Below are 22365 nucleotides of genomic sequence, written 5' to 3'. Positions count from 1 at the left end.
GACACACCATGAAATGAAAAAAAATAATTAGATAAACTCTGTGGGTCAGTCAAGCAGCCTTATGTTAGCATGACAACACAGCCAGTAGGTTATTTGCCTTTCAGTTAAGAAAAGAGTAGTTCTCAAAATAATACACCCAGAATACTATAAGCTTCTTTAAAAATGGAATATTGCAAGACCTTGTGGGTTTGCAGTGAGCTCATCTGTGAAAAATGCAGCCAGAGCTCCTCTGCCTAGTAGGGAGACAAAATTAAAAACAAATTAATAACTTACCAGCCCCAGGTCATTTGGCCTAGATTTATTCCCTGCTGTGGAGACACTTGTGCAGAGAGAGTTAAAAACCTGGTGTGGCTAAAGCTGTTTGGCTCACACTCTCTGGTGGGCAGTGGGAATTTATCTCCTTGAATTTGTTAGAATTGGGCTTTCCTCTGATCAGCTCCCACCTCTTACAGGCCCAGCCCCCCTGCACAAGGGATTAGTGGGTCTGTGAACTATTTCAGGCTCTCTGAATTCAGTCTCCACTTCTTCCAGGTCTGTTAGCACTGTTGTATTTTTCCAGCTTTTCCTGCCCTTGGTCTCCAGTCTTACTGAAGCTGGTTTTTTTGCATGCAGAGGAGAGCAACAAGTAATGCAGCTTGAGACTGGTAATCATCAATTGGCATTTCATAGTTCTCAAGGGATAAAATATGTTTTCTCATTGATCTTCCTTGGCCATGCCACTGACCAAGATGTGGAGGTGGTAACATTTTCAGATCAGTAATGAAAAGGTAGGGTTTTTTTTTCAAATAGCAGATAAGCGAGTATCCAATGTGATACATGTCATACCAGTGGCCAAGATTGTGAGATTTTTTGATCAGTCCTCAGCAGTTTGTGTCATGTTGTTCTAGAGCTAGTATAGAGGTGGAAAAGTTGGAGGAAAATATTAGGTAGCCAGGCAGTGGGCAAGTTCTCTCACCAATGGCCATATCTGCAGCAATCAGGATAGTTGGGGAGTTTCTCAGCCAGCAGCTGTTGAACACAGTAGAGTTAACGCTGGGTGCTGGAAAAGCTGTTTTGGCACAGACCTTGTCATAGAATTTCTGAGAGAGACTTTCCTTCACCTGTTGTTTCTAGCAATATAAGGAATAGGTTTGGCTGAAAACAAGAGGGGAGGAGCCTTAGAAGTTACTTTTTTGACTTTCTTTCTGAAGAAATGCTTCTTTTTTTGAGTTAAGTGAGCCAAGGATAGGAGAGGTGCTTCCAGGTTTCACCACTGAGTACAAGTGCCGTCACTTATCAAAAAACCTGTTGAAAACGGGTGTCACTGAACAGTGAAAAACTGGGAAGTTTTTGCTGCTACTCCTGAAAGGCAGGCTTATCTTTTCCTTTTGTCCCCTTGCAGTATTGACGTGATGGAACTGCAGTAATAACTTCACCTGTTGTTGGGTGACCTGACAGCATCGCACCTCACCTCTGCTTAAGGGCGAGATTATGGTGTTGTAAAGCACATAACTTGTGCAAAAGACCCATTGATAGCACCTGCATTCCCAACCAGAATAAAAAGTCTAGCAATGAATGAACTTTGAAGGATCAGTGTTTGATGATCTTTTTGAAAAACAAAACTCTGTGCAGTAGGAAGAAAATGATAAGCAATATATTACTGCTTTGTATCAGGATTGCCTTGTTTGATACAGCATTGGTTTATGACAGTAAAAGCTGTAGCATGCAGTATATCCCTTTGCATGTGTTTTTTGGTCCTCTTTTCTGTGGCTGAACACACAGTGGCAGTGAGAAGCTGTGCTCAAGGAAAAGGAAGAGGCAGTGTTGTGCAGAGGATTCCCTTGCTGGTAGTTCATAGGAGCATTTTCTCTGCTTCTGCTGTGGCAGAAGCATGTTTTGCATACACATGTGCACCTGGAGAAGGCTGGAGCAGCATCTCCAGCCCACCTTCCTCCAACATAACTCTCTAAAACAGAATGAAACGGAGATAAAAGAGAGAGAAAAAAGTATGTGGTACACAAGATTAAGATTACGTACCCAGAAATCCAGAGGTAACCAACCACATCCAGAGTCATTCTGCTGACTTGAAAACGCAGTGTTTGTTGGAATTTAAAAAAAAAAACCTTTAAGCACTTAGATCTCAAGATGAACTAAGTGCTGAGTTTGCAACCTTGTGCTTTGCTTGGCCCAGAGCAGAGGTTACAGTGTCTAAGCTGAACAGGAGAGTATGTTTGCACTTGCCCTGACTGAAGATGGTGGGGAGGTCCAGCACAGTGGGCCATGCGCCCAGAGGGATGCTGGAGCTGGGGCACCGCTGCAGCCGTCCTCTGGGGAGAGAGGGAACAAGTGGTGTTGGCTGTAGCAAGACTTATGTCCCATACCATGTGCCATTGTTTCCTCCATTGTACCTGTCCTGGGGTGACAAAAATTGACCAAAATGTGGGAGTTTGAATTTTTTACTGCTTTTTCAAAGTCTGAAAGCTCACTATGGTCTTGAGTTTCATCCTGCACCTTTCATCTTTGTTACAACCTTTGCACAAAAGCGTTCTGATGAATATCAGAAATCCGTATGTATTTACAGAGAGAGAGAGAGAGAGAGAGAGAGTTATCAGTGGGGAAGACTGATAAGTTATCTCTCGCCGAGTGTGGGGAAGGCACATTTGGTTCCTGCTTTGCGTCTCCCTGTCCCTGGGTCACCATCTCATGCATTTGCAGCACTGCAGCCTCTCACTTGGTCTGTGACTCCCACCTGCCAGGTGTGATGGGCTGGCATGGTATACATGGCACTGAAAAGCACGTTGCGCACTGCTTAGCACCTCAGCTCCTAACTGTCATGGTCCAGTGTGTTCGCTGCATCCTACCACGTGACCTCATGCAAACTTCTGACACACCTGGAAGAGCAAACATTAAAGAGGTTCAAAGCTATTTAATAAGAGAAAATGCTGCCTGCTCATTCGTTCCTCTTTCAGATTAAAGTTATCACAAAGAACCAGGTGCTATTAGATTGTTTTGCTTATTATTATATCACAGGATTATCTGAAACAGCCCATGTTCCTCTTGCACCTATGTGTCATACATATTGTAAGTGCTGATACCATTTTTGCAAGTGTACAACATTTTTCTTCCTGCAGCCAAAAACTTTCTTCTTGGCAATTTTTTTTTTTTTTTTTTTTAGGCTAGGTTTCTCCCAAGGTACTTGACGTAATAAAGAGGTGTGTTTTAGGATGCACATTTCAGCAAGCAGGCAAAGATTAGATTCATTCATATGTAATAATGAAGAATGCTTAGGAAAAAGGAATATTACCTCCTTGGCCATTGCTTGAGTCTCCTTAGCCCAGAATGTGACAACCTGCTCAGAACAAATGTACCCCTCCCCATCCCCTCTGAATAAAAAAATGTATTATTGTCCTTTTTAATGTCAGTTCAGCTGCTTTTCCCCCTCATATTTAGCTTCATGCATTCCATTGCTTACAGGCATATTCATTTTAGAAAAAAGCGGGGCGGGGGGGGGAGGCTAAGTGTTTTGGGGCAAAAGGTGAACCATGTGATGACTGAGAATTTTGTGTTCTTGAGTAATGAAGATAAGCTGTGTTTTGTTTCAGTTGCTTATGTTCTTATATGTATTTTAGGGAAAGTCACGCTATTTCACAGGTATTTCCCCTTCAACATGGAATCCCTTCGTTTATCTGGATTACAATAACTTCTGGAGGACTATGGACAAGCTGGGAAAAGAGGTAGGCTGTGTAAATTGCATCTGTTTCTGCAATGCTGATGTCACCATGTGTAAATCTAGTTTTGTTTTGCTTCTGGCAGGCTTTTTTATTGCTTCTTTAATATTAAAAAAAAAAAAAGAAACATCTATCAGGAAAGGTATCTATGTTGCCCACAAACTATCGGGAATAACAGAACTTCCTTACTGAGCGGGAGTTGGTCCAGGTGACCTCTAAAGATCCTTTCCAACCCAAACCATTCTATGAGAGGATACAAAAAGATCTGGAGGTGTCTAAGATACCTGAAAAAAAATGAGCCTGAACTTGGTGTCTTTCAAATTTTTATCAGTTGCCTTACAATCTGTCTACAAACCAGGGTACCTACCTTATAATAACCTTCAAGCATAACTAACTGTATTCCTGAAAAGTTTATTGGGTTTATGTGGTTTTGTAGAATCAAATCCATGCATGATACTAGACATTTTTTTTGTCAAACAATACATGCTTTTTAAAAGATTCAAATATACAGTAGCATCCTCACATGTCATGGTACTTACATGCAATGGATTATGATTAAGAATTTAACTGTCTAAAAATAATGTAATAGTATCTAGGCATTTTTGCTCCCTCTGTAGTTAATGGAGAGATACAGGGGCCTTCGGATGCCCATCTCGGAACTGACTGAATCTCTGACTAGAGAAAGAACTTTTCCCTCAGCTGTTAGAGGACACAGAGGCAACTGAATTAGAATAGAAACCTCACTTCTGGACAACCAAAGGCCAGATGAGTCCCAACATAAGGATATAGTTCATTGGTCAGACAAAGACAGATTTGGTGGTCACAGTAGAATTCATGCCCAAAGGTGTGAACAGATAATATTAAATTCGGTGAATTTATTCCAAATTTACAGCTATATTCAGGGGACAAAAGCAACTCCTGGCCAACACAGCAATCAGTTCTGTGCTACTAGCTAGCTGTGAGTGGGCAATGATACAGTCCTGAATAATTTATTGAATATTTTGCCTCTGTCTCCAGATTCCTCTTGAAGCACCATGGGACGCTCCGCATGCTGAGGAATGGGACAAAATGACCATGAAAGAGCTGATAGATAAGATATGCTGGACCAAGTACATAACTCTTTCTTCATTTTGAAATCCAGCTGCAGAATGATAGTGGCTCCCTGGAAAATTCTGGGGTACAGCTGGGGTACAGGCAGTGCGAGAACAGGAGGTATTTGAGATGACGCTGGTCTTTGTGACGGGCTGTTGTCAGGCGGTGGGCGAGGGCCTGTGGAGGTTAAGGTGGTACAGCAGAGCTTGGGCTGGTTGGCAGATGGGTTTAAAGTTGCTGGGGAAACCTGGGGTTTGCCTCGGCAGGACCATGCACGCAGGAATGACAGCATGGGTTCTTCCCACCGTGCTCTCACTTCACTCAGTTGAAGAGCATCTGCCTTTGTGTTTAGGAAAAGCAACATGCAGATAAAATCGTGCTTTGTAGGCATGAGTAAAGGTCACTTGCAGGCACAGAAATGGAGCCAGAAGGAGGTGAAGGGACTTTCCCACACACACGGCAGGTTAGTAGCTGAGTGAAGTCCTCTGACTCTTGTCTGTGTCCGCTCCTGCACAGTTACCATATGTGTCTGCTTTTACTGTGTGAGCTGAATCGCATGTACAACAGAGCAGGCAGGTGCCGCTGGCAGACCAGAGAGCATCACACTGTGCCAGAGAGCAGCAGCTTTCCAGTGGTTGCTCAATGGATAGGGCAGCGTGAGACCCAAGGAGGAGTAATGAGCAGCTGTTGGCTCTGGAAACGGGAGAAGTTCAAATGCTGCTGCTTGTTTAAGCAGTAGTGCCTGCTGGGCCTCCGAAACCCTCGGAGGGAAACACGGCAGCTGAGGCAGCCTTTCTTGTTGCCTTTCACCTCCCTGGCTGGTTTGTGCCTGAGCCCAGTCGGGTGCTCTGTGTTTGTCCCAGCACGCCTGTTGCTGCCCTTGCTCAGCTCTGCCCATTGCAGTGCACCCTCCCTCTGCTCCTGGGAAGCTGTCTTTGAATGCCAGCCATCTCTCCTAGGCCTCTTTGCCCTACAGGGTAGTTTCCCATGAAATGCTGCCAAGCAGGTCCTTGAGGAGGATAAAATCTGCTCTTCCAAAATCCAGGGCTGCAATGCTGTGCTTTGTCTTACTCCTCTCAAGATCTTAAACTCCACAGTCTCACGGCCACTGCAGCCAAGGCTGCCCTTCACCTTTTCATCACCCAACAGGTCTTCATTGTTTGTGAGTAGCAGGTCCAGCAGAGCATCAACTCTTAACTGGTAGGAAGAGAACCCGAGGTGTGGTATCACCTAGAAAATTGCCAGTGTGTTTTATGTCTACAAGGGACCAGACTGTACAAATAAAAAAAGAAACAATATTCAATATGAGGTGACAACACCTGGAAATACTCTTCCTTTCTTTTTTCAATTAGTTCTCTTTATAAGGCAGAGAGAAGTGTGCTTATACGAGCATTTGTGTCCCCACTTGCTGTGACGGCCCCTGTGGTACTCTGCAATGCTCTCCTCCCTTGCAGTCAGCGTCTCTTATTTGTGCGGCAGTGCCGTTTGCTCTTTCATTCTGACTGTGGTTTAGCCCGGTGCCTGCAGCTTCCTGACCAAAATTTTCTATTTGAAATTTATTTTGCTGGCTTAAATCTTGCTACAGCTCCATGTGATACATGCCATTTGTACCGTGTGGTACAGCTGTTTGGACTTTATCCATCTGTGGAACTGCAGCTTTCTTTACAATTAGTTTTATGAGCCGTTTGCCTGCAAGCTCGGATACTTTGAACTACCTTTTCTGTTGCAAGTGCACTGGCTCTTCCTCTTCTAGTTTTTACTGTTCCTCTTAGTCAGGGAGATGGTGGAGTATAAACAGAACTGGGTTTATAGTGGTCTCTCCTGTAACATGCTTCTCTGCAAGACTGCTTCTATTGTCAGTGGTTTTGTGGCACTCCAGTTTTAATGGATGTGCTCAGCTGAAACATGTTAAAAACTCAGTAAAAAGCTGTTTTAGATCTTCAGGCCAACCCAGATCTCTCTACGCATAATTAAAAAACATACTGCACTGAACAGAAAAGCTGTTCTGCAGCATTTTCTATATGACTTTGGTCAAGATTATAAAAGATTTGTTTGTCATGTGTCACAGATCAGCATCTACTGACCCTGGAGACTTCACATTCCTCAGGCCTGAACCTGCTGCAGTAGTGTAGTATCGTGGTGCTTTCAGGACTGTGGCAGAGGGTTCTTGTGTGCAGGATGTTTTCATATCCTGGCTAATGAAATAGAAGTGACCGGACTTCATACCCAGGGAAATGAGGTTATAAAAGTTTATAAGTTACAAGGTTCCTTCCTTTAGCAGATAATTATAAATTAATGTTGTTTTATAAAACTTCATTCAAGTCAAAGACCTTTCATCTTCTTTGCAAAACGATCTCAATTCTCCTAGCAATCTCTAGCCACAAGTGAAAGAAATGGGAATAGCCAGGTCCTCGTTTCCTGCTGCTATAACTCAGTTTACGTTCAGAGGGCTTACTGTGGTAGAAAGCTGACCCTCTCCTCATGTTTACAGCAATGATTGCCAATTTGGTTTCTCTGGGTTATTTACCATGTCTGATTCTTGGTTTCACGAAAGGTCTGTGCAGCAGGTGAGAGATGGTGAATGTCTTGGCCATGTGGCTGACGGAGTCCCTTGGGATCTATCAGACCTTGGAAGTTATGTGTCCAATGAGCTCCCCATGGAGGAGAAGTACAGAAGAGTTTCACTAACTGGTTACCAAATGCATTCTCCTGTTGAGAAAAATACTTTGTTATGATACAAGGAATAGCAGCTGGGAAACTATTTAAAAAAATAACTAAGGTGAAATCAGTGGGATTTGAAACTGAGTGGGTAAATTATTTGGGAGGGAGGGAAGTGCTGATATAAACTCATTGAATCAGTCTCACTACAAAATAAAAAATGAGATTGATATAAATCATCTTGGCTTTTCTGACTTTAGGAAAGCAGCCCTTATCGAGAATAACAAAGAAAATCCTGAAAGCAGTCAGGAAGTCATGTTTACTTACTACCTGTTTCTGCTCCTGTTTCTCATGCAGAGCTGCTAGAGAATTTGCCACCTTATTTGTGAATATCAACGTCACATCCGAGCCTCATGAAGTCTCCGCTCTCTGGTTCCTGTGGTATGTGAGGCAGTGTGGGGGCACAGCCAGGATTTTCTCCATCACCAATGGGGGCCAGGTACAAAATGTCTCATATTCTTCCTCCTCTCTTGGAACCATAAAGAGCAAGTGTGTTGTGCTCGTCAAAGGCCTGCAATTAGTGAAGAGAGGAAGAAATACCAAGTGCATGTGGCACCAGAAACAGTTGTGTTCTCACGGGGTGGAACAGCCCTCTCAGCTAGCTCTGTACAATGAGGAATTTTATTAGCTAGGCTTTGAGATAAATTGGGGCAATTGAATCAGTTGTTTTTTCCTGCATTCACATCAGCACAGTCCTTTTGTTGCTGTTTTGTTGTTTCTTGGCCAGTCTGTTTTCTGTGGGTTACTTAGCACTTTTGAATTTTTTAATGAGTTCAAAGCAAGTGTAATTCAGAGTGAAATAACTTTTTCTGGCATTAGAACCTCTAATGGCAAGAGTTGGAAATAGATAGCAGAAGGCCTGTCCTTCTTGGGACAGCTCACATGGCAGCATGTTTTCTGAGCTACTTTAGACTGTTTCAGGTCATGGCTGCCTGCAGAACATCATGGTTTATATTATTGTTCTGGATGAAGTTTCAGAAAAGGGGAGAGGGGGCAGTCAAAGTAATTTGGATGTGGTATGTTGGCACCCTTTACTAGCCTCCTACCTCAGTTAACATGGCCTCAGGAAGCATGCATAGCATTTTAGACCTAACCTACTAACAGCAAAAGTGGAGACAGTACCGCACCCTTCCAACTGTGGGGGATAGGGAGGCTGTAGGAGAAGCTGCTTGGAGAGATGCAGCCTCCATTAACGTCTGTCCATTGGGGTAAGAGTAGACAACTGTGTGTCAGAAAGGATGTAAATAGAACTAATGCTGCCCTGAGGCAGGAGCAAGACCTCGGAGCATTCCTCCTCAGGAGCACCTCAGCCACATTTGCTGTCCCATGTCAGCAACTGCTAGATGTTGCAGCAGGAATTAAAAATAAAACTAATCCTAAATTACATGTAGCTAAACAAGACATGTGGAGAGGGGAAAGCTAGCCTGGGAAGAGCACTTTGTTTTCTTTCTGCCTGGATGGGGCAAGCTGTCTTGCTTTCTACCATCCTTCCCACTCCCCCCAGTCAAAATCATTTGGGCAAAAATGCTAAAGGTTGCTGACTTAGCAGCCATGATGAGTCTTGTAAGACTTCCTCAGGCAGTATTTCAGTCTTTCAGCACAAAGAGACTCTGTGAATCCTTTCCTCCCTGCCAGTACCAGCATCTTCTATGTAAAAGTGAGCCGCTTGATGTAGCGCTGGTGGCCGGTAGATAAAAGAGGGTTAGTGCTTCCCCTGAGCCTCTGCACAGGCATTGCAAGGAAATATGTGTCACAGGTTGTGCTTTTTTCCAGACAGCAATATCTTTGTGTCTTCCCAGGGACAGATAAAGCTCATTGCCTGCTGCACTCGAGGCCAGACCCAGTTAAAAAGATCCGTCTTGCTTCTGAGCTGGTGCAGGCTTTCCCTGTACAGGTGCAAGCTGGCGTCTTTGTCACACATGAGGGTGTCGGTAGCACAGTGATGGATAAAATACTCAAAACCTCTTTTTAATGAACCAATATGTTTACGCTAGCTAGCATACCTGTATTATAGATGTTTGTTCACTAGGCTTCAAGAGTCTTCAAGCCAGCTAATTGAGGAAACCATTCCAAAAGTGGTTTAGGCAGCAATCCTCACTGAGGGTCAGGTTTATGGCTTTGCTCTTCTGAAAGTCTGGGACTCTTTATGCACCCTTAGGACTTGCTGGTTTGGCCTGGAGTTTCTTGATTATGAGCAGAAGTCATATTCAGTGTCATTGTGTGTGATTAATGCTGGTGATTTTTTTGTGTTTCTTTTCTGTTTGTTTTGTAGGAGAGGAAGTTTAAAGGGGGTTCTGGTCAGATATCGGAGAAAATAATGGAACGCCTTGAAGGCAGAGTTAAACTGGAGAGACCTGTGGTCCTTATTGATCAGACAGGTGATAATGTCATTGTGGAGACTCTAAACCATGAGAAATATGAGGTAATTTGATCAGAATAGAAGTAGAGTATGCATTTGGTGGGGGAATATATCTGCTGTAGCTCTTAGCCAGATGTAATCAGGAAGTACCCATTTGTGTGTGTCTATTTCTCAGACTACACTGACGCTCTGTGAAACCTGCTTTACAGATTTATTTATGACTGGGTCTCTTCTTGGTATTCTGCTAGTTAGTTTCTGTCATTACTCTGCTTTTTCTGCCCTAACTTTTCCTGTGATTATATATTTTTACATATTAGTTCTGCATTGAGACCATTTCAAAGAAAGGAAGGTAATGTTCCTGTTCATACCTAAGTTTGTGGTTTGCAGAACAAAAAGAAAAAAGAAAAAAAAAAAAGACATTTCAAATGCCTTTAGTAAGATTTTGCCTCTGCACAGTGGTGCTGTGAAATGCTCCATCAGTACATGACTACCCACGGTGGCACCCATGGAGTGGCAGCTCCCTTCTGCACACACAGCCCAGCCTGCCACGGGGATTTGTGCAGGACCGTCATGGTCTGCAAAACCCCTGTCTCACAGGTGGCAGTGTTTGGAGGGTATTTAGAGAAAGATAGCAGAAAAGGAAGGGGGTGTTTGACAGAGAAGCTGGTCTAAGGATGTCCTGGAGAAGGGACCCTTCTCTCCCTCCCCCAGGGATTTTTAAACCCCAGAATTAAACCACTGGCTTCTCCCTCCACGCTGCATGAGTGACAGCCAAGTCAGAGGAGGCTGTCTTCCTGCACTCAGTGGCCCCATCAGTGTGAGAGCACCTGAGAGCAGCAGCATCTGTTGTAATACACTGTTACCCTGAGCCCTGAAACCAAGCATCCTTCATCGCTCCAGTCAGAAACAGGACCTGCAAGATGGATGGAGCATGTTCAGGAAAGCTGAAATCACCATCAGTGTTGCTTGTCCTGAAGTAGTATCCTGTGAATGTGCATGACTCTTTTTAACAGCTTATAATTTCGAAAAATGTGGGTCGTGTTTTCCTGGGGATGATAAAAGGCAGTTTTACCTATGCTAGATCATCTATCTTGCCCCATTTCCCCGCCTGCCTCCGTCCAAGTATCAGCTCTGGTCCTGTAGTATCTGGAAAGCTGTCAAGCATCATCTAACCACAAAACAACATGTTTTTCCCAGATCCTTTTTCTGAAGTGGCAGATTTATTTTGGTCACCTGGAAATACCTGTGTGGGAAAGCTGTTAACAACTAATAAGGGTGTCTTTCAAACATGTCCTGTAGGGCAAGCTCATTGAGAGGCAGCGCCTTGTCTGTACTGACTGTGGTTTGTGTTTCAGGGCAAGTATGTGATCAGTGCTATCCCTCCGATCCTGACAACGAAGATTCATTACAAACCAGCACTACCTCCAAAGAGAAACCAGTTAATTCAGCGTTTGCCTATGGGGTGTGTCATAAAATGCATGGTGTACTACAGGGAGGCCTTCTGGCAGAGGAAGGGTATGTGGGGAAAGTGAAGGACTTGGGAGCCCCATGCGACATGAATTTTGAAGCTCTGCTATCTGTCAGTCAGGGAATAAATCTAAGGCAGGGTTAAATGTGCAAACCTCAAACTGAAACGCACAGAAAAGTGAAAGGTAAAGCTCCTTAGAAAAGAGAGCTCTTCCTCCAAGCTTGAGTGCACACCTTGTCCCAAAGATGAGTCTGGACCCAAATAGGATCCCAAATCTCATTGTTGCTAGCTGAGAAGGGATGACAGAGAACAAGCAAGGTTTCTCTGGGAAGCACTGCTGAAACTAATGCACAGAAGCAGTGACCTTGCAGCAGCAGGTCCCCACTTCTCCCTGCCAGGGACAGAGTTAGGGCAGAGAATTTATAGCAGATGACAAGGAGAGCTTAAGGTGTAAGCAAGACCTTGCCCTGTTTTTAATCCTCTGATCTACAGACTTGATATCTCAGAGTACTGGGAAAAGTAGCTTAGGTTTTTGTTTAACTCCGGATATTTTTTCTATGTGTTACAACATCATGTGTTTCTCAGCTTTAACTGATACTATTTCCAGAACAGTTTGTATGAACAGATTAGTTTCCAATTCCTATGAAACAATACTGAGAGTTGCACTGGGTGAGAGTATTTCTTAATCAAAAGAATATCATTTTGTATGTTTCAGGGCATAAACCAGCCCTTTGGATTAGAAGAAAATGTAGGCAGGTTTATGCTTTGTTATCTATATGAGATTTTTTTGTGTGTTCATCTGAAACATGTAGTGTTGTGATACTAGATTAGACAGCCTGTGTTTCTGCCACTTTGCTGTTATGGGACACTATTCCTGACAGTCTTGTCATCAGCAAAATCAATACAGGGTGTAAATCTGAGCCCGCACTGACAAGATGTAATTACACTGGGTTTTGTTGCTGCTGTTGTTGTTTTGGCCAAAGTAACTCATGGAATGAACCATCATAGTTCTTGCTACATCCATTTATTTTTGATGTTTATCCCCCCTAAATAGAAAGCCAAAGAGACTTGCAACAATCCACAGAATTTCCTTGCTAAATAATAATGGAATTTAAATATGACTTGTGTAAGTCTGTGTATAAGATCTCCCAGAGTCAGAGGGAAGAGAGGAAAGAGACTGTTACAAAAACACTTCAGACATATAGGCATTATTGGTAACAAAGGAATTTCTGTACAGTTCCTTTTGTGGATAATTTTATTTGCTCATTACTGTCAGAAAGAATGGTCAACAAGTTTCTCTGACAATAATTTTGTTTCCTCTCACCCCCCCACCCCGCTGCCTTAGGTTATTGTGGTTCCTTCCTCATTGAGGATGAAGAGTCTCCGATTGGAATAACCATAGATGACACGAAACCTGATGGATCTTTCCCTGCCATTATGGGGTGAAGAGCTTCTAGCCTATACTTACAAATGTTTATTTCTTTTTGTCTGAAGGAGTGGGAGGAGGAGGAAGAGGGGACACGGCCAGGTTACATCAGTGGGGACCACTCCCACAGTCTTCACAGATGGAGGAGAGCACTTCTGACAAGCCTTTCGTGCCTCTCTAGTCCGTATAAGCTTTCAGATTAAGTATCTGCTACAGATATCCCAATGCAAAGGAGATGCTTGGGAAGGAGTTCCTGAATTCAGCTGTAGTTCATTTTAAGCATTCAGTTAATGGTTTTTTGCTGTGTAATGGATTTAGAAATAAATCCTTTTCTTGCGTAGCTTTGCGAGCCTGTGTTCAGCTTATGTTGGACCTTGTATTTAGTGCCTGGGCCAAAATGAAAATGCAGTTGTCCAAGAAATCCTCATTTGCCTCCTCTCCCCACGGACCCGAGGCAGAGCAATGAACATCAGCTGGTGGCTGAGTGGGGCAAGCAGCCATGCAGTGAAGAAATCAGGCTTCTGAAGAAACTGCCAAGTAAAAAAGTTGTAGTTTGGACAAACAGATAGGAAAATATGTAACAGCATTGACTGGCTTTTAGAATAGGTTAAGCCAATATGAACAAACAATATTTACTAAAGTTTCCACTGGTGACACTGCCAAAAAAAGGCCAATATAAATATCAGGTAACTACTTCTTAAGTATCTGGCAAGGAAAGCTTGCCACTTCTACTGAACTGTACATGTTTATGGCATGTTCAAGGCTTAAAAACTCCTGTGACCTGAGAGCAGTAAGCCTCCTCCAAACCGCATATGGCAAACAGGCTTCTCCTTTCTCCTTGTAAATTGATGCAACTTTCTGAAAGAGTGCAGGAACATACTTCATCCCCCGGGTATCTCCACTAAGGTCAGATTAACTAATTGCCAAATCTGTTTCCTTCAAGCTGAGTAAGTATTCACCCCGGTTCTTACAGGACTGGTCCATGACGCTGTGCAGTGCTTGTCAGAGCAGCAGGCTCCTGTCACTTATTGACACCAAATGACGCGGGCAGTGGTACAGCCAGCTGTCTGCAAGACTTCAAAAGCTCAGGAGAACTCAAGGTCTCAGTCCTTTTGAATAAGACCTAGGTGTAAGAGGGTAGGCAGTGCAGGGTACTTTGCTGGATGCTGTCATCTCTCTGCCCACTTTTGGGTGTGACTTTGCTCTCCTGAGTCAGTGGGGATGGAGAGAGAGTTCATTCCCACAGAGCAAAGTGAGGCCAGCGCTGGCAGCTTTGAAAATGCGCTTGCAATCCGCAGCTTCCTCATCTGGTAGCTGCCAGGCAGTCCTCTCTGCCTGCCCGCTGGGAATGCATGCACTGCCTTTCAGCTGACTCCCCAGGGTACCCTGCACAGGCCTTTTCACCCATGTGACCTGTAATTATTAAGTGATAAGGTATGATGAAAAAATGTCAAGCCCATTACGTACCGGTGAAGTGATCTGCCTGTCTTTTTTTAGAGTAATTTCAAGTAAGAGCATGCAAATCAGCTGGGGTGCTGACACTGCATGATATTTATATGCTATATTTTCCTTTTCAGTTTCATCCTTACCAGAAAGGCCGTTAAACTGGCCCATCTCAATAAGGAAGAGAGGTAAGAGTTCAGAAACTGTGAGTATTTCAGAAGCCAGTCAGTTCTCTGGGATGCTTCCCTACAGGAATGTGTGTGAATATGTGTGTGCGGGTGCATGCATACACATGCACAGTGCAACTACCAATACTGGAAATTGGGGCAAAAATTGAGCTTTTAGTATAAACAGGCCAAGACACTAATGCTAATATCCACCCAGTTGTGGATATTTCTGAGTTTCCGGGTCCTGCCCGCTCTTCCGTGTTATGACAGACTTACCAGCTCTGTGTCTCTGTGTGGACTGAGAAGGTTTTCCAAAGACGTTCCCAGACTGCATCACCACTAAATGATGCTTCACCCCAGGGATATAGGGAGCGCTGACATGCCTAGTTTTGGATGTCCTTCACATTCAGACTGGGTGATAAAATTTTTAAATCTCTACATTTTCAACAATATGATTTCACCATTAGTCTGTGAAATGAACAAACAGGACTTTCTAAATGAGATTTTTGGTACGCATGCAAGTGAAAGAGGAGTTCTGCTTAGGAATGTGAGCAGTTTTCTCTCATATTTTGGTCTCAGCTATAGCAAATCTGTAGGGATTTCACTGATTTATATTGCTTCTCTTCTAGTCTTACACCAGTGAACAAGAGAATGAATTGGCTTTGCTTCCTAAAATAACAAAGATTTAGTTTTTTAGAGCTCGTTGCCAAAATCAACCTTCATCTCCATTCCCTGGCCCATCTTGGATGTCACATTTATGCATCAACATGTGAAATATATATGTTAACAACTTAAAATGAGACTTAAAAACAAAGCCAAGCACAACTTTATTTCCAATGTATTGCAATAAATGTGATTTTTTTTAATAAAAGCAGTAAGTGAGAGGTGTTTTTCCACCTTTTTTTTCCTGACTGATCTTATTTTCCTATAGGAAGAAGAAGATCTGTGAGGCATATGCCAAAGCAATGGGGATGGAAGAGGCTTTACATGTAAGAAATGAATGCCTGCTTTCACTTCTGTTGTACAGTAATGTTGCTTCTTTGTTCTGGAGGATGAAGCTGAAATTCCTGGTACCTAAAATGTGTACCTAAACCTGCATGTTGTGCCATACAGTCTGTAGTCCCAAGGGGAGTGCAGCAGCATCTAGTACAGGAAGAAAAGAGCTGCCAGTCTCACTGTTTACAAGAAGAGAGAAGGGAGTACATGGTTTAATTTGTCCTGTCATTTCCCCATGGGAGGCTAGTGCTTCTGTAAAATGCAAAGATTTGTTTTGTGCAGATGAATAGCATTAGCTAGATGAAATGGCACTCCTTTGACAGGTATCCTTAGCTTGTTTTTTCCCTCTTCAAAGGAAATGGATTCTTTATTTCCAATTTCTCTGCCACTGTTTCACTCTCTAATATTTGCTGATACTTACAGCCAGTGCATTATGAAGAAAAGAACTGGAGCATGGAGCAATATTCAGGAGGTTGCTACACAGCCTACTTCCCACCAGGCATAATGTATTCTTACGGAAGGTAAGACAGAGAATGCTTTGCTCTCTAATGCACATTTCTTAGCTTGTGTACGATGATATACCTTATGCAGCAAACTTAACAGTATATGTAGCACATTGGGGGAACTCCAACCCTCCTTCCACTCCCCTACTCCCCACCTAACAAGGATCTTGCTATTGACTTTAATAAGAGCAGATTTTCTCTTGTGACTTTCAAGGAAACAAAACACAGTCACAAAGGACCCATTAGAGCCATGAAACCTTTCCCCACTAGATTACTTACAATATTTGCCACTATGCAGTATTTGCAATAGATCCCTTTAAAGCTAAGACCTTGAGGGCACACATCTTGGACAGATGAAGAGTCCTTGTCTGACTGTGTAGGTGGAGCATCAGGTTCTGGTGAAGCTGGTTGAGTCGCATCTGGAGGGGAAGGCACAAAACCCTTATAAGAAAACTCATTTGCTTCTCCCACCCAGCAAAGCCTCCCATGCTCTCCCCACGCATAACTGCTGTGTTCCTAAAGGAACATGTTAGATGATACTGATTAATACTAGGTATAGCACTGAAAAGTGTGTGGAAGGCATGGTTCAGCACATAATGGGAACAACCAGACAAATCTTGTATCCATAGCCAAAGACCAGACAAACCATGTAGCACATCACAGCGTGAGCTCCTGAGCATGTCCATCATGGAGTTACACCCTGCCTCCGTGCCAAGACACGTGTGGGAAGAAGTCACCTCGTGCACTGGCTTGTCTGTTGTCATTTATCTGAACACTTGGGTACTGATCAGTGAGGCCTCTGGCCTGGGGAGGCTGGTGTCAGGCAGACAGGGAGAACCTAACGGGGGGTTAGATGGGAGCCCTTAGAGCAAGCATCTCTCTCTATGGGAAAGGGAGCTCCTTGCCTGTGGCTGGGTTGACCAGTATGCTCGTGCAGCTTTGCACAGCTGAAGGGCTGGCTTATGTGACCCTACAGGGTGAATGCAGCTCCCTGAATGCTGAGGCTTTCAGCTGCTCTCCCCTTTTGGCAGGACTGGCAGTCAGGCAAGTCCAGCCCCCGAGTAGAAGCTGGTATTAGTGACCTATCACTGCAAAAATGTCATTCACATCCTATTGTAATGGCAGGATAACAACAAAGCTGCCATGCGGAAGACATAAATCTATCAGCTGCCCTGCATTTCTGGAGGCTGTTAGGATTATCCCTTATCCCAGCACTAAAATAAGGCTCATGTTATTTTGCACAGAAGCTGGGCACTGATTTATGCCTTAGATTTTCTCTGTCTCAGATCTTGAGTTTTGTGTACAGAAGCAAGTAGGTGGTCCTGTGGGTACAGTTCATGGCACCATACTCTCCAGCCCAGGTTTGTAGGAATTCTGCAGAACTGAAGTTGAGTGCCCCATCAAAACCCGTAAGTTGCTTTTAGAAGGATCATCGCCTTCCTGTTACTTGTCATCTGACATTCTCCATTTATTTTGAAGGATCATTCGGCAGCCCATTGACAGAATCTACTTTGCTGGCACAGAGACAGCTACCCAATGGAGTGGATACATGGAGGGGGCCGTACAGGCAGGAGAGAGAGCAGCCAGAGAGGTACAGACTGTTGGTTTGCTTTCAACGTTTCTATTAAAAGGCTAAAAAGGATTAAGTACAGCTTGGAGAGTCTGATTTTGTGCATCACACCCTGTAATTGTGCAGAGGTTCCTAGAATTGATGGGGAAGAATCCCAGAAAAGGTTGTGAGCCAAAGCCTTCTTTTTTTTAATTAACTTTACTCAGTTTGCTATTGAATAAAGTGAAACCAAAAATCTCACCTGAGTCAGAATGTTATGCGGTGTGTCTCTGCACTGGAGACTTAAAATGCAGCTCTTGCCATATACCTCAGGTCTAGAGGAAAAAACCTCCAACCTGATGCTGCCTTTAGATATACTACCACAGCTTCTAAGAAATTAATTGCTGTATGTTTTAAAAGCCATTTAAGTCATTACAAATGCTCACAGCTATTTCCTATGCAGCAATCTGGAAATCTGAGCGTTGTTCTTATTTTTGATGTATCCCTTCTGCTTCTTCTTTTACGAGGGAGTGCTGTTAGCTCAGCTTTATGAATTCATAATGGTTGGCTCTGATAATGTCTGAATCTCCTCAGAATGACACACATTGGACTGGATTCCCAGTCACAGTGAAATCCCTTTACAACAGTCTGGAGGGAGGGAAAAAAGCCATTAAAGGGTGTACATTACAGTTACAACTACTGTATGGCAGAGCCACAGAGTTGTTATTTAAGGGAAAATCAGCCCTTTGCTTCCATTTGACAGAATGTCATACTCACCTTATAATTCTCATTACCTGCTGCGTTTCATATCGCCTAATTTCTCTTTTCTTTCTCCATGCCTGCGAGCAGTAGTTACAAAGACAGTGAGCTGTCTCTTCTGGAGACAGTCGTTTGCCCCTGAGAACCTCCATGATTCTTGCACTCAGTTTATTCAAAAGAAAAATCCTTAACGAGCTTTGTACTGCCAAATACTGAATAGCCAAGAGGTAACTTTGTCATTGTATGCTTTGAAAGACCTAGAGTTGTATTTCTCCTTTTTCTAGTTTGTGATCCAAGCAGCATCACTCCTAACAGACTTTGTGTCCTGAGGGTGTGGTGGTAACCTCACCTTGCTATTTCTCCAACTGTCATGTGAAAAAGCATTTTCACTTGTACTCAGAAAAAAAATTAAAATAAACATCTAGAGAAGCTGTAGTTTTTGTGGATTCCTGAGTGAAGTCCTACTTTTTACAAACGATTCTGTGAAACTGTCCTTGCTTAAAACACTGGTTAGGCAGAGGACTGTTTGATGACCAGCTGTCATATATTTACACAAACTACCAAAACTGCCTCCATCTCTCTTTGCTAATATTAGCAGAGAGATCATTGTACATTTTCTGGTTTACTTTCAGCTAGTCATAGTTGTGCCTTTTTTAAATGTCACCTTGCTCTGACTCGCTCTGCTCTTCCAAAATGGAAAGTAGTGTGGGTTTTAATTTTTTCTCACGTGGTACAAATAATTTGTTTTCCTAGATACTGCACAGGATGGGGAGGATCTCAGAGAATGAAATTTGGATGCCAGAGCCGGAGTCAAAGGTAAGCCAGACTTTCTTGTCACACAGTCAGGCTGAAGCTCCTGCTTCAGTAATTCCTATGGAGCTGCCCCCAGGTGAGGTTTGGGTTACGTCACATGCTGATGGTATTAATTGTTTTGACTTGTCCGAGGAATATTGTTGCCCCTGTCTGAGGAGTGGATGGCCGAGAGCCAGGGACAAAGAACTCGGAGCCTGGGGGACTGCAAAATGCAGGAAATAATCCTAGTTCTGCCCATTCCCAAATCATGGTCTTAAGCCAAATATAACCTCCTTCCAGTCACAAGCAACTCCACCTTCACTGTCCTGTAGCTGTTCAGGATGACAGAAAATACATTTCACAGCCATGACCCTCCACCCCCATGCTCCAGTCTGGTCCTCAGGAGAAACCTGTGATCTCCCCAGCCTAGGTGGGGACATTTGCTGCCTCCCCTCTCATGCAGTGAGGGAAACTCTATAGCAGTACCATCTCCTTTCTCCCCCAGGATGTCCCAGCCCGACCATTCACCACCAGCTTCTGGGAGAGGAACCTGCCCTCCGCACCAGGATTGCTGTGCCTGCTTAGCTCTACCATCTTCTTCACCTCTGTGGCTGCTGCAGGGCTGTTTGCCTGTAAAAAGGGACAGCTAATTCGAAACTAGCGGGGACCACGTGTCTGGTGGAAGCTGCATACTCCCTCTTCTTCCCTTTTACCAGATGATTGTTGGTTTTGGAGAGAAGTGCCACGGACAGCAGGAAAGGGCAAAAGTCATTCTTCTTGTGATTTTTCTTTTTAGTACCATAATTAATGCATCAAATCTACTGCAGCTGCTACCAGTTAAACAGAAATAAATCAACTGTGGGCACATTTTTCTAATTTCCCTTTCCTTTTTCCATCTGTTTTGATTGGACATGATCATATCGATGGTGCATTCCTAATACAGGCAAGGCAAAATGCAGATCACACCTTTCCCAAAAGGCAAAGAGGCCTTGGAGAATGTATTTGTTTCTACTCACTGCTTTATTTTTTACCACACAAGATAATAAATGCCCTTATGTATTCACTTCAGTTAGCAGCTCAGAATATCTGAGGTTATTCCCATAACATCCCTGCTGCACGGACGAGATTACCGTGCCAATCAGATGTAGAATTGCCAAATTAATTTTCAGATGCGTTTGATTAATTATTAATCATTGCAATGTGAAACTTAACCACGAGCTGGATGAAAAGAGGTAATTAGCACGAAGCAGCTCACTAAATGGTGAGAGAGGAAGCACGAGTGGACTTTATTCTGCCCGCTACCGAGCAAACATCTGCGCTTCTCTGTTCTGCAGGGTGCCTTCGCCAGCACAGCACGGCCACGGCGCAGCTCTCGGTTACTTCCTGGCCCAAGAGCATCTGATCCAGCCAAGCCGTTTGCTGTTAAACCAGAGTGAAATGAATTAGCAAAGTTAAATCCCTTCTGACTTGCAGCAGGTGCTAGCTGTTATTTTCCAAATGGCAGCAGTTTCCTGGCTCCCTGTCAATTTGCTGCCCCTCATTTTGCTTGTGATCTGCACCGCCTTCCTCCAATAAGGAGAAATATATTTGGGGCTTGAATTACTGCCTTGTAGATTACAGTAATTGGGTGCATCTGCCTGTTCCACTCTTATTATGTACATGATACACTTAAAATAATCACTTTGGTGTTGAACTGAAGTCTGGAATATATGTTTCACAACGTACCATCATTATGCAGTCTTTTTGCCACGAAATGTGAGCATTGTATGTGTCCATGAACTCATCTGTCAATCAACATGGGTGAAATGTGCCTTTCCATAGTCCTGAAACCTTGGTAAGAGGAGCTCTTCTATAAACTTTTCTTGAGATTCTTTCTTGTGTTGTTTTTGTGAGTTTGTGGAAGGTGATGTTTCTCTAGCGTGTGAAGTCACTAGGCGCAGCACATGCAGCAGCCACTGAACCCTTGCTTTGCTTGATACGATCCATATGTATACACCAACAGAAACACCTACCTACTCAAGATGACGTCGCTCCTGGCCTCTACTTCAACCACATTCGTATGCACACAACAAGTGCAGGCCAGTCTCAGCCTAGGTGCTGGTGGGCTCCAAACCAGAAGCTGTTTCCAGAGGGAAGGGGTGCTTCAGGTGGCCCCTTGTCATCAGATGTGAGCAGGTGCTCATGGTGCCAGTGTTAAGCACTGCACAGGAAAGGTTGTACTGATGGTACATGTCTCCTGAGCTACTTTGTTCATTGTTCATTGATCCCCATTCTGTGTGGGGATCAGCCAGCCACTAGCAGTTTCTCTGGCAGAAAAAAAGCCTGGAGAGATTATTTATAAGGTGACCATCTACATTTTCAGCTTCAACTTTCCCATCTACCTTCAACTTACACATGCACTTCAAATTACCCTCACTAGAAAGGAGAGAATAGTCTCTGTAGGAAACAGCAATGCTGGGTTTTAAATACGTTGAACTGTAGTGTTATATGCTTGTTTAAAGGATTTTTGACACATCGTTTGACAAGTTGGTTTAGCTTCCAACTTAGGAACATTTTAAGAGGGAGAAAAGGGACTGACATGAATTGCTGTTTGACTTGAGGGCTCCCTGCTGAATATGTTCCCCCCAGCTCCAGCCGTTACCAAGCTGGGATTCCTGTGCACCAGGACTACCCCTTGCATGCAGCCTGGCAGAGCCCCAATGCCTGCCTGAGGGCTTGGGGAGGGAGCACGGGCTTGCTCCTGAGAAGTCTTTTGTGGTGTGAAATGGTTCTGTTACGTGCTTCCCCCCGGGGATATTTTCTCTGCCTGAAAAACACTGTCCATATCTACTCAAAAATATTTATCCACGTATTTGTGGCTATTGGAACCATTCATTTTTGTGCTGACTTTAAACTTGACATCTGAATTTCACAGCTTTTGTGTGTGCATGCAAAAGAGACCCCAAATCATCTGGAATACACCTGTGAGCCAACACCATCCAGCTTCGCTCTTCACCTTACCCACACACTTCTACTGTAATTTGTTTGGGTTTTGAACTGCAAGTTTGTTTCAGCTGAACCAGTCCCAAACAGGGCCAGGTACAATGTTCCCTGTTTTGAGAGAAAAAGCACATCTCGCTGCTGTGGGATTGGTAAGCACAAATGAAATGAAAGAGGTTGGTTGAAATCAGCATTTCTGAAACTCCTGCAGCTCCCTGGCACCACACTGCTGCCGAGAAAGGGCAGCGTTTGTCGGAGATTATAGACCAGTTTCCATCCTGCTTTAATGCCCTTTCTGACAATCAGAACAATTTCCCTGTTTAAACATTAAACATTTAGCTTAAATATTAAACAGCCAGGCATCTTTCTTAAACCAATTTTGAAACAGAATGGGACTGAGTTTATCA

At 43.7% G+C, this 22365-nt stretch overlaps 1 protein-coding gene across 1 annotated transcript in view; it reads left to right on the top strand.

Annotated features, from left to right (window-relative positions):
• The window catches only part of LOC308058469 (amine oxidase [flavin-containing] A-like), a 37844-nt gene extending 16992 nt beyond the window's left edge, over window positions 1-20852 (top strand). Inside the window, exons 4-15 of the mRNA XM_080374277.1 lie at window positions 3609-3713; window positions 4725-4816; window positions 7815-7956; window positions 9790-9939; window positions 11232-11391; window positions 12690-12786; window positions 14348-14401; window positions 15312-15369; window positions 15800-15897; window positions 17359-17470; window positions 18941-19003; window positions 19485-20852. Coding sequence (XP_080230403.1) covers window positions 3609-3713; window positions 4725-4816; window positions 7815-7956; window positions 9790-9939; window positions 11232-11391; window positions 12690-12786; window positions 14348-14401; window positions 15312-15369; window positions 15800-15897; window positions 17359-17470; window positions 18941-19003; window positions 19485-19640 — 1287 coding nt within the window. The 3' untranslated portion in view covers window positions 19641-20852. The remainder of the gene's footprint in view (window positions 1-3608; window positions 3714-4724; window positions 4817-7814; window positions 7957-9789; window positions 9940-11231; window positions 11392-12689; window positions 12787-14347; window positions 14402-15311; window positions 15370-15799; window positions 15898-17358; window positions 17471-18940; window positions 19004-19484) is intronic.
• The last annotated feature ends 1513 nt before the right edge of the window (window positions 20853-22365 follow it).

This window comes from Falco punctatus (assembly GCF_963210335.1).
Source record: "Falco punctatus genome assembly, chromosome: 2".
Taxonomy (NCBI): domain Eukaryota; kingdom Metazoa; phylum Chordata; class Aves; order Falconiformes; family Falconidae; genus Falco; species Falco punctatus.
Note: the sequence above shows the minus strand (reverse complement) of the source record. Positions and strands in the feature narration are given on the sequence as shown.